Source organism: Dendrobium catenatum, unplaced genomic scaffold (genome assembly GCF_001605985.2).
Source record: "Dendrobium catenatum unplaced genomic scaffold, ASM160598v2 fragScaff_scaffold_1449, whole genome shotgun sequence".
In the NCBI taxonomy this organism is placed as follows: Eukaryota; Viridiplantae; Streptophyta; class Magnoliopsida; order Asparagales; family Orchidaceae; genus Dendrobium; species Dendrobium catenatum.
Window position 1 is genome coordinate 359,716 of NW_021319911.1, and position 12,657 is coordinate 372,372.

Sequence of the window (12,657 nt, forward strand, 5' to 3'; positions counted from 1 at the left end):
TTTTTGTTTCGGGTCATCGTGGAGAGTTTTAATGAGTAAGTTTCAAGACAAATATTCAAAATACAGATTGAGTTTTAAATAAGACACTACCCATAGATTTCACCCTCATTTTGCGAGGACTTTATAATATGAGTTCTATAGGCGCAAGCTCCTATAGTTAATTACCCCTCTCGATAATGAGAGAGAACTTTTGATTAAGGCTATTCGTCAAACAAACAAGTATATGGCGTATAATAACAACATGATTTAGGTTTTTGAAAATTTGATATTGAAAATTAAAAATTCACCACCCTATACTTAAAGCGGATGGTGGGGGAATGATGATGAATCCGATTAAGATCCCATGGTTCCTTCTTCGTGATCCATCATGGTTCCTGGTCTACTTAGTCAGAGGAGGTAGTCGACCCAACCTGACAAAAAAATTCTTTTCGGCAGCCATGTGTTACTTCTTCCAAGGGTACCTTGTAGATCTTTGGTGAATATCTGTCTAAGGGGATAAATTTGAGTCCACCTTAGCTAACACAGGGCTTTGTACTCTATCGATTATATCCTATTGATTCATTACTCAAGGATTTGATGCCGTTGGGGAATATATGGGCTTTGACCATGACCGTAATTTAATGGTGTTATACTGCCATTTGGCGGCAAAACCACCTGATCAGAGGGTCTCGATCATAACCGTTTACCTTTGGTGCCATTTAGTGGTGAAACCATCAGTGTGGTGTTATTTGACGACGAAACTACATGTTAGAGGACACGTGCCACGTTCTTGCTAGAAATAGACTGATTGAGAATGAATCCTAGTGATATTCTCGACCAGACGTTAACTCTTTGCGAGTTGAAGTGATTTTTAATTTGTCTATCCCGACAAACTTTTACGAAGGGTGGATGTATATTTTGCTTTAAGTGTTTGATAATTAATTTTAATTTTAAATATCTTAAACTATGATATTTTTGAAATTTTAAAATTTTATGTGCATTTGGGAGGTATTTTAAATGTTTGTGGTCCCCTTCGGTTGATATTTTCTGTTAGCATGGTCATCATCGAGATTTTTATGGACACGACTATGTCTACTTGCTGGCAGAGGATCAAATTTGAATTTAAATTCATTTTTTTAACCCACACAGCATCCTCAGACACCACGTGTACCTGCAACACACTCGTTCAGGCTCATGCCGATATATATTTTTGCATGCAGTTTGCATAATGTGTTTTTATTAGTGACTGTATACACGCATTACAATGGGTGTGTATGATCAATGTGCATATTAGCACATACACCTATATTCCCACTTATATGCTAATGTGCTTATGTGTGTATTTATGCATTTGCATGCATGCATATGTTTTGGCACATGCATTTGCATTTTTGCATGAAATGCTTGATATGCAATATAGTGGCCTAGTGCATTAACATAGTGCATAGTACATTTGCATAACATGCATGTATAATGTATCTACACATTGTTTATTTGTTCGCATGATATATTTGCATGATAATTTGGTGCTCGCATGTAGTGCATAATGTATTTGCATGCCACTGGGGAACGCTATTGCTGCACAATACATTTTTCATGCTGAATAGTGTGCTTGCGTAATACATTTTGTATGTTGCAATGTGTATGTGCACAATACATCCTTTAAATTGAATGACACATTTGTTATGATGCATTTTGCATGTTGCGACTTTATGCATGTGCAATATATTGGCATGTAAATGTGATGCATTGTTATAGCATAATGTTTCTTGTGATGCTTGACATGTTTGCATGAATTATTATGCATGCTGTAATGCATGTACGAGGCATTTTAGAATATTTGACAATAAAATCTGTGCGAATGATTATCGTTTCAGTGTATCCATCATTCTATTTAGAAGCTCGTAGACATCTTCTGTCTGCTTGTACGAGTGTTGCAGATCCGTTGGCGTTGCTTAACATTGCATTAGGTTTCATTTGTAGTGCATAGGCAGCGCAGTTTAACTTATTTTGCCTTTTGTATATTGTCATTTTCTTCAGTATTCAACTTGTAGGAGTGCACTTTTGTTTGTAAATGAGTTGTACGACGCATCAAGAGCCTTCCATTTATTGCTTGCAAGCGAGCTGATTTTCCGTTGTGATAACCTGTCATCGCAAATTTGTTGCCTCAAATTATCAGTGGCCTGCAATTTTTAATACTGATTCTATGCTTTTGCGTTCAGGTGAACCGTAGTATTTCATCCAGAATAGCCATGAGATACCTCATTGTTTTGATGCAAGCTCCATCTTCTCTTCCTTCGAGAAATCAGATCCACGAATCATCTAACATTTGCTTAGTTCAGGCGAGGACCTTCAAATTGCATGAGGCCGTTTTGTGATAGAAGATATATCATAGTCTGATGAGACCAAAGGCTCGGTTAATGTGCTATTAGATTTCTTCATCTCCACTTCGTCACATGGTAGACTCCTCGAAGCATGAATATGACCAAGCACAAGTGCACAACACAGTTTTCAGTATCCCAACGATATTCTAGTATCTGATATGCATATGGGACGTGAACGTTTCTCCTATAGTCCTTAACATGACAATCAAGAGCAGCTCCCTTCAAGTTACAACTGAAATATTTAATGATGCACGTGTAGGACATTAGGTTGTGAAGCTTGATCTCCTGATTTTTTTCCTTCATCTTGCGACATTTCTTCCAAAGCCTCAATATTTCTGTCAAGATGACAAAATATGCAAGTCTCAATGGTATTTCCATCCAAATCAGCTTTGGTGTGCCCTCCCATCGTGATGTCTTTTCAACTAATCCAAAATCATTCAATCTTGCATGCTTAGTGCTACAGTTAGGACCTTCCTTTGGTAATATGTCGACGGGCTTTCTCCTTCTCCTTACACTAAGTTGCCTTTCTTTATCCCAACTGTCACTATTAGAACCTCTGAACTTATCGATTTGGAGGACTTAGTTGTACTTGATCAACAAAATCTTCGAGTCCAATGTAAAAATGAGAGCGCTTCTTTATCAGTATGGTTGTTAACTGCAAATGTTTTCCACAATAATTCATAGGCGTATGCATCTACTTTAATCCTCTTATATTTGTTGCGATCTTCAGTCCCTACTCGTAAATATCACTTTGCATACGTATCTATATTCATAGAGGACTCAATATTCCCCCAGAATATCTGTTATCATTGCTTCTTGTGGGTGTTTGCAAGAGGCCATGTTGTTTGCAAGTGAGTTGATGCATTCATCGCACATTGATTTTTAACGTCTCTAGGGGGTTGCCGCTTCTATTTGTTAACTAGCTGATGTTGGTTGAAGGGATGTTGAAGCGCTCGTTGCGTATCAATGTGAGCGGCCGGGTGACCTGTACTTATCACTGATTTCCCTATGCATGTTGATTGGCGAGCTGCTATATTCACTTGTACCTCTTTCAGTGTTTGTGGGAACTGCTGCGCGCATAGCATTTGTAGATATGTTTAGTGTGTTCATTTTCACACTGTTGTTGACTCTCGATCAAGCTACATTCGCTTCCAACCTCTTCATGCATGTTGGTTAGCAAGTTGCTATGTTTATTGCACATCAGTTTTCCAATATTCGTATGAGATTGATACATCTGATTGTATGTTATTAGTGTTGACTATAGGGGAACCACATTCATCTTGAGCTTAAGGCTTCTTTAGTGGGTTAGCACATTCATTAAAAATCCTCCCTTTGTAGTGTCTACAAGTTACTAGCCTTCACTTGCAACTTGGTTAGTTGAATGCTTAAATTTTATTACTTATAATTTGTATGCACTGTGAGCTTGTTCACTAAGAGCCATTTCTTGAATATTTGTATTTGTTTTTTATTATTTTACAAGTTGCAGTTTTATTTTAATTATCAGGTCCGGTTCCCTGCTGTTCAGTTCATGTTCTATTGCCTACATTTCGTTCAAGTCCCCTGTATTGTTGTTCAAGTCAGGTTCTCTGTACATCGGAAATTTCGAAAGCAAACTGGCATCTCCCTTGTTTAGGGGAATTTTGGAGAGCTGGACCTTCCCATCATGCTAAGAAAAGCGTGTATGGGTCTTCAAGATACCTGCTTGAAATGCACAGTTTTTCCCTGCTGGCATTAAAGCTCGTACACATGTACTTAAAATTGTCCCTGCCACGCTAAGAAAAACATATATTAGGTTCCCTCCTACCACGCTAAGAAAAGCGTGTATGGGCAGTTTTCCGACGCGTTACAAGCGTCGAGGACAAAATTTTGAGTTTTAGGGATTATAACTTGGCGAGGGGATGTCGGCGGTGCCATCGACGTCGAGGGCGACGTCGATGCATGAGGATCGAAACATACAAAAAAATTCTCATTTTTCTTCTCTTCTTTTTTTTTTCCTTCTGTTTTTATGATAATAATGATAGTAATATTGTTATCATTATTATTATTAATATACATAATAATACTATTATTAATAATAGTAATAATAAAATTATTATTATCAATAACATCATTAATAGTACTATTAACAATAACAATAACAATCATAATAATCATAATAATAATTTTTTGTAAATTTTTTTTAATAATATTAATAATAAAAAACTTAAGAGAGAGAGAGAGAAGTTACCTGTAGAGAGGAACTTATCTCTATGTTGTCTGCAGTTAGGTGAAGACGGGAAAAGAGGGGATTCGGGCTGGTGAGCTAAGGGAATCAGCACAATGGAAGAGAAATGGGGTTTCGATCAAGTGGATGCTTTGCGTGCGGCTTCGACAAGGAGTGAGGCAGGGATTGGTTGAAATAGAGATTGGTGAAGGGTGGATTGGGATTGATTCGGCCAGGGGCTAGTGTTGGAGGTTGACGTTAGGATCCAGTCGGCTGATTGATTGGAGGCTGTTAGACAAGGTTGGTGATCGGGCTGGGTGAGATCGACGGGCTCAGGTCGGAGAGAGGAGGCATGCTCAGTTTAGCTGGGTGGTTTGGTGGGTGCGGATTGAGGCTAGAGCAAGGGGGCGGAGCCACGTGGGTCGTGGAACCGGTCGGATGAAGTGTTCAGTCGACTACAGTTCATTTGAGAGGAAGGGGAAGTATGAAATCGGCGTGATCTAGTGTTGGAATTCGAATGAGCTAGAAGGATTGGAGATTGAATATGTAGAGGGGTGAACGACGAGATGCTGGAAACGGGTTCATGCTAGGAACTGTTGGAGTTTGGCGGCTGTGCGCAAATAAGACGAGTAGGGGAATAGAAGCACTCGAACATAGCAGAGGGGCGTCCGACCAGGCTGGCTCTTCGAACAGGAGCTGCAAATGGGTTGTGGAAGCAAGGTCCGATTGCAAGAAATGATAGATTCAGATGAAAGGTTTGCTGTATTTTGAGTTGGTGGAGTTTGGTCGCAAGTGGAAGAATAGAAAATGAAACATTCACTTTGTTCTCATTTAACAACGATCAGAGGTCGTGCAGAGTGTCGTGGGAAAAGGACGAACAGAAGCCGTGCGAAGCTCGCCGTCAACTTGCGAGGAACGATGTCCTACGTTCGAATGGTACTCAGGTGAGATTTCATTTGATTTTATGATTTTTTATAAACAATAATAATATTAATATATTATTTATTATTACTAAATAATAATAAGAATAATTATTAAACCGACAAAACTCAGAATGGGGACTTTTGCCTCAATTCTTGTGTAAGTTACCAAAATTCGCACTTCATTGCCTCATATTATGCGTCAATTTTGTTGTGTGATTTTATTTGAGCGAAATTACAGTCATTTTTGGGTGATTCAGACGTTCCGAACGTAATGATGAAGTCCGTTTTGCGATCAGACATTGTTTAGGCGGCATCATGCATCATTTTCTAGTGTCGGTCGTTGATTTTGACTTGTCTCGTTCGATTCGACTGCGAGCTGGTCCCACTTAGACAAATTTGATGCTCTGATTGCAACATCGCACTCTGTTCAACAATCGGAGGTCGTTTGTCCTTTCAAGTAACGTGTCGCACCTGTCGACCGTCATTTGAGTCGCCCGTTTCATTCCTTTTGCACGTTTTTGATACATGGGTCAATACTTAAAAAAATAATTCTTTTTCTTTATGCCAAAAAAAATTTATAGGTTGTTTTGTGTGAAATTTGATATATGTCTAAACACATTAATTTCTATTCTAATCAAACATACAAACCTTCGCAATCTTTTGTTTTAGGCCACAATCATGTGTAGGAATCATCTAGAGTAAAAAATATTCTCTAAAATTGGATGTTTTATTTCCTTCATCAACAATCATATTTTTATCAATTGAAAAATTTGAAGAGGGATAAATCTTTTAAATATTTCAACACCATGATTTACACTCAATTTTAGTTCAAAATCCAAGTTCCAATAGTTGACAATGCTAAATAATATTTCAAATCGGTCTTATGAATTTATCTCCAAATGAAGGCGTTAACCATCAATGCTCTTGTGTTAGCATCTCTTAACAAAATAGGATTTTTGATAGGAAAAATAGACACACCATTTATAGGTGGGTTAATCATTAATGCTCGTAATAAATATTCCTAAGTGTCTATATTGTGAGAGATGTTGCCCTAATAGCTACATATATCTAATAAAATTCTTTCTGCTAATATTAAATTTTAAACCATTATTCAAACCCATGTTTACCCATTTTCAAGTTTAAATTATTTCTTCTATTTCCTCAAAAAATTGTTACACCGATCCATTGGACCGGTCTAGCTGGTCCACGCGGGATCGGCCCAAGCACGAACGAGGCGGACTGCCTTCGCCTCCTTCCGCGACCGATCGCACCGCAGGCGCCTAAGGATCATTTTAGGAAGGATTTTTTAGGGTTTTGGGAGGGAAATTTGAATGTAGGAACTGTTTAGGGATTTCCTTTTGATTTGTATGCATTAAATACTTTGTTTTCTTAGAGTTAGGGCATCTTGAATTTGGCTGAAATTTGAGATCTCTTAGATTTTAGGTTTCCTTTGGGCTCAAGCTGCGTCTAGAGATTTGGGAGAGATCAATCCTCCTCTAGAATAGAGGATCAAGTGTATCTCGCTATTTTCCGTTTTGCTTTCATCAAGTAATACAAATTATCTACTGTTTTTGTGATTTTGTGCGGATTCTTGTGAAGAATTCTCCCTATTTTGTGAAGATTGATAGGAAATACTCGCGATCTACAAGTACTTCCTATCAAAAATCTTTAGCTGTTTTGTCTTTTTTGGCATTCATTCTCAGCGCCAAAGTAAATTAGATCCTAAATTTATCAAGAATAGCACCTGCTCACTAGGAAGAAAGCTACAATTCCATGGACATCACTTTCTCTAAACACCAATCTTAGTATAAACCCAAAATTCAGGGAAAAAATTTCGAGCATAAAAATTTCAAGATTAGAATCTAGTTGATCATCTGCCATCCTCTCTTATCAAAGCCATGAATGAACATTTCTCATTTCCCCTTGTTCAGCCTACAAAAGCCTCACCAAGCCATAAACTCTATCATCAGTTCATCACCTTATCAGTACATCCAACCTACTAAAGACTCATTAGAACCGTAAAATCTTACGCTTGTCAATAAACCAAACTTATTTAGAATGAGCTTTATTTGTATGCTAGGAGGAAGGAAAAAATCAAGGAGAGGGGCAATCAACATATCTTCGAGAACCCTTACCTGGTTCAAGGACCAATGAAGGTACAAACTAGTGATAATAATATATGATTTCATGACTACTAAAAGGCCTTCACATCGAATTCGTATTTTTTGTCAACTATTTTTTGATAAAATATGAATTCCAAGCAATGCTCATGAAACTATCAAAACTCCAAGTGGAAGAAAGTTGTAATGGTAGAAATCCAAGCCACCATAGAAAAATTATGGTACATGGGAAATTTTTTAACTTCCACTAGGGAAAAAAATTAATTAGTTGCAAATGGATCTTTTCAATCAAATAAAAAATTGATGGGATCGTGGTAAGTTTTTTTTACTTCCACAAAGAATTTTTAGATATATCAATAATTCTCTTGGAAAAGATTTGATTTAGTAGAAACAACCATTTAAGAGCTGGGTTTTATTATGATATTGATTATGTTAGATCAATTGAGGATCAAAAATTGCTTTGGGATAGAAATCTCTTCTCCTGTAGAAGCAGCAATTGTTTATATGTTTTGTGTAGAAATTGAATGTACAGCTATGCCTCTTTCTACTCGCGAAATAATATGATTAAAATAATAGTAGAAGAATCTTCTTTACATATCCTCGACCATTAACTCTGATAAAAAGGTAGCTATTTGAATTGCAAATAATTCTATCTTTCATGAAAAGAACAAAACATATCGAAGTGTAGTGTATTGTCACTTTATCGAGATACAGTTGTGTCCTCACATCTTTAGTGGAGAAAAATCAATCGATATGTATACCAAGGTCCTGTGCTTTTTTTTTTTTAGTAATAAGTTGAACTTATCAATATATATGCTGCTGAGGCTTGAGGGGGAGTTTTGTCATCATAGAAAGTAGTTGATTAGATAGATACAGTTTTATTATTGTATTTTATCCAAAGAATTGAGGTTATTCTCCTTTTTTTTCCCTCCATTCTTCTTGTTTGTTTATATATAGGCAACTATATTCAATCAATAACATTTAACAAAATATTTCCTGTTCGATAGCATCTATTGAAGTTATCATTGTGGGAAAAAAACTGGTAGGTTTGATATGTATATCAATGGGTAGAAGATGTACCAATAAAATGGATGATAAAGTGATTTTAAAGTAATAAAAAGAAAAAGGGGAGTATTGCAAATATAATTTCACAAATATTTGTATAAAATACAAAAAAAATAAAACCCTAGTATAACTCTTAACATGAATGAATGAGGAGGAAATGATTCATAAAATACAAATACCAAATAGCCTGGATAAACCTAATAGTGCTAGCATTGAAAATCTGATTCTATTTGTACTTTGGCCCAATAGGTTAACGCAAATCAAACTAGGGACCAATTTATGGCAGACTGAACTTGTAAGTACGGTCCAATTCTTTCAACAATGATTTTAACAATGTAATTATGGTAGAAGTTAGTATTAACACTTATCTACGTTCTTAATCATGCTTTGTTGGTATAATCTCATTGCAAAAACTGTGGAAAGGCTTAATTTTCAGTAAATGTTACGAGTGGCATAAGCAAGAAAACTTTTGGCATTTGCAACAAGTGCTTCTTAGTGGCAAATGAATCCTTTATTTCATATAGAAGGGTCCATTTGCGTGATCAATCTTTGGTTCATGATTTCTTTTTGTTCTCTCGCTTGAGGAGTAATTTAATTATAACTATGATACTTCAACACTTTGGTATGTTCGCGGTGGCGGTTCATGTACTTCTCAAGCATAAGCACTAATAACCAGAGCCCTGCATTGGGTACTCATATACCCACCCATACCCAAACATTGGGTATGTGTACGCCCATGGCCTTGTGGGTGGGTATGAGTGGGTACTCAACATCGGAAGAAAAATTGATTTACATTGCTAATCACCGTATATCTTATATTACTGCAATCCTCACTATATAGTGTGCAACACTTAACTATGCTATGACTACGATAAATTCTGATATGCGTATTGAAAGTTTGCAATCATAGCAAAGGGCAACAAGCCTCAAGACCATCAATCCGTGACAGGCTGCATGCCTGCATTCAAAAGGCATGGAAAGTGGGTGGGTACAGGTGGGTATGGCATTCCGAAAGTCACCATGGGTGGGCGAAGCCCGTTCAAGTAAAGCATGGGTACCCAACCAGGACCCCATGTAGGGCTTTGCTAATAACTCTCTTGGCATGTGGTGGCATTCTCGCCAACCCATGAGCATAAAAAGTTGAGGCTAGAGTAACTCTTGTGAGGGCATGTTCTTGGTCGCAATGCAGTGTGATTACTGGGGATCTTGCAACGGCCCCTAACCTACTTTATATTTAGGTTGCCAAAGTCATCATTGCTTGGGAAGACACAGCCGCAGCTGCCGTGACTTGGTTGTATGGATGCCCGCACCAGTCCCAAACTTACCCTTAGTAATCTGTTTTTTATGTTCTCATGCTTGTGTATTTCACTTGTATGTGGAAAAGCCACATCTATCTAGTCTTGTTTGGTGCTTATCCCACCTGTCCTTCAAATCAAATCAAGAAGAAAGATTAAACGTTGCCTTACCATCACTAACATACTGAGATGGTGCTATATGGTGTCTTTGGAAAGGGTATATTGATTTTCTACATCCTCATTTTGATTTAGTAGTTTAATTAGGTCAACATGTTACTGAAGTCCATCACAAAGTCTGTATTTACTCTTTCAATGAAGAAACCAGTACTGCATGCTTGATATGCATGCTAAGTGTTGAAATTCTTCTGATGCGGAGCATTTTAGTTATAGTATTCTTTAGGAATAGTTTATCCAAATTTGTTACAAGTATCTTCTAGAATATTCTTATTAGCCTATAAGTATGCCCGTATTGTAGGAGGAAAGGGTGATTATTGATGAAAATATATTCTCTTTGAAGCTTTTGAAGCTTAATTCTTGTCTTTGTTCCTATTCTTCCAACGATCATCACATCATCTTCTCTTTTTTTATTTATCATTTATTTTTTATCCACGTTTTTGCGAGTGCATCTAGCCATTAAACAATTTAAAAAACTATTCTTAGCAATAAGAGAATGGTGCTTGGTGCCTATTGCATTTATTGAGATTATGGTTTTATGGCGTCCTTATCTTCATTATGAATCCAGGGTCATCAGTACGAGACAGTATCTGGTTTCATCTGCGAATCATTTGGATATATACCAGAAGAAGGTCAAAAAACGTTCGTGGTGCTTGAAAAGGCAAACCATGAAGATAATGACGAGTACAATGAGTCAGAATCTGATCAACTGGATGAGAAGGAAAGATGTCAAACTTTTGAAATTGAGGTATATTGCACACTGAATTTTGACCTATTAAATTGATTTTTGTTGATACTGTACGGTTATACTTCTCTCTCTCTCTCTCTCTCTTCTTTGTTTCACAACGGACTGAAATATCAAAATGGCATTGTATTACTCGTTTGCATCATTTAATTTACTACCCAATTGCAATTTAGTAAATTCTGTATTCCATGCATGATCTGATCTTGATTTCCTTTCTTATGAATATCCATTTTCCCATACTTGCATTTCTTTAAATCCCATTCACAAATTTCTGCAGGTAGTTGGGAGTATAGATGACTTTGATATAAGCTATGTTTTGAACCAAACAACTCTAGCTTCTTCATCATACTGTAGTTAGGATAAACTCTTCCATCTCATATTAGTTATTTTGTCGCACATGTGAGTGACAATAGACAGTTCAAAACGTGAAAAATTATTGTGGGGACACCGGCGGAGAGAACCGTCTGGATTTGCTACGCTTTTGCTGCCATTTTATTGCGCTTCTGTCAATATTGAATGTTTACTAAACAATTGATTATTTGTTGCGTTTTTGCAAAAGGACAGCAAAAGGGCAGTAAAAACACATTCATAATTGAATATTTGCAGCCCTTTTACTTCCCTTTTGCAAAAGCGCAACAAAAGGGCAGCAAAAGCTCAGCAAATCCGGACGGTTCTCTCCATCTGGTGTCCGCACAGAATAATTTTTGCTATTGCATCTAACATGATTTGGTAATTGTAGATTTTAGAGGCTAGTGAGAGAAAGGTTGGAAAGGTACAGTTTAAGCCAATCAGAAACGGGAATACAAATTTGGAGGTCAAGGGCTTGAATCGCTTGGTTTCCACCAAAGTTGTGAAAAGGAAGAAGCAGGGTAATGGGGAACCAGATAAGATGTTCAGCTCTGATGAAATAGCAACAAGACCCGAGGACAAATTCTCCCACCGAATGGGGCTTGAAGATTCTTCTTCCTGCAAACCAGGCTTTCAATAGCGACGTTGCATCTCTCCATCGCTTCCTGTTCCTCTCTTAAATACAGAATAGCTGGAATTGGGTGAAAAGATTATTGCTGGAATGCAAATTCATGGTGGTCTTTAGTGCCCAGAAAGCTTTGCCTTCACTTATTTGTGAATGCACATCAGGAGGTTGAGATGACTATCATTGATGATAACAGTTCAGGGTGGAAGAACTACTTGAGCTGATCACTATCTTCCCTGCTCTTTCGTCTTCCTCAACCTCCTCTCTTTTAGGCTTCGTTTGGGACGGCTTTCTTACTGCTTCTTAAAGCAGCTTTTAAATACAAAAATTTTAAAACAGAAGCAGTAAGAAAGGTGTTCCAAACGAAACGTTAGTGTCTTCAGCTATATAAATAGCTCTTCAGGAGTCATTATTAAGTGATTGTGTTTGTTTTCTCTATTTTCTCATAGTTTTGCTTCTCAGAGGGAAGTTTTTGTGTATCATGGCTTATGCTATAGGGCTTTCTTCCTTTTGTTTTTCAGCCTGCTAATAATTGTTTTAATACCTTTCTGATGACATTACATAATAATTCTATCTTTTAATGACATATTTCACATGTTTTGCCTGCTGTCACTGCTGTGATCACAGCCAATAAATTTTCATATCCAAAAGATTGCTTCATTTAGAACAGTTTTCTTACAATTTTTTAAGCCAGCTTTCTAGTATACATTGGTTTTCATAAAAACTGTCTCAACCGAAGCCTAAATTGAAATCAACCAGGGTGATTGTTGCAATTGGTTCGGAATTATTCTCAAAT

General features: G+C 37.1%; 1 protein-coding gene across 1 annotated transcript in view; it reads left to right on the forward strand.

Moving 5' to 3' along the window:
* Positions 1 to 12,457, forward strand: part of LOC110095247 (DUF21 domain-containing protein At1g55930, chloroplastic-like) — a 40,137-nt gene extending 27,680 nt beyond the window's left edge. The window contains exons 13-14 of the mRNA XM_020820697.2: positions 10,712 to 10,891; positions 11,628 to 12,457. Of these exons, the coding sequence (XP_020676356.1) occupies positions 10,712 to 10,891; positions 11,628 to 11,876 (429 nt within the window). The 3' untranslated portion in view covers positions 11,877 to 12,457. The remainder of the gene's footprint in view (positions 1 to 10,711; positions 10,892 to 11,627) is intronic.
* The last annotated feature ends 200 nt before the right edge of the window (positions 12,458 to 12,657 follow it).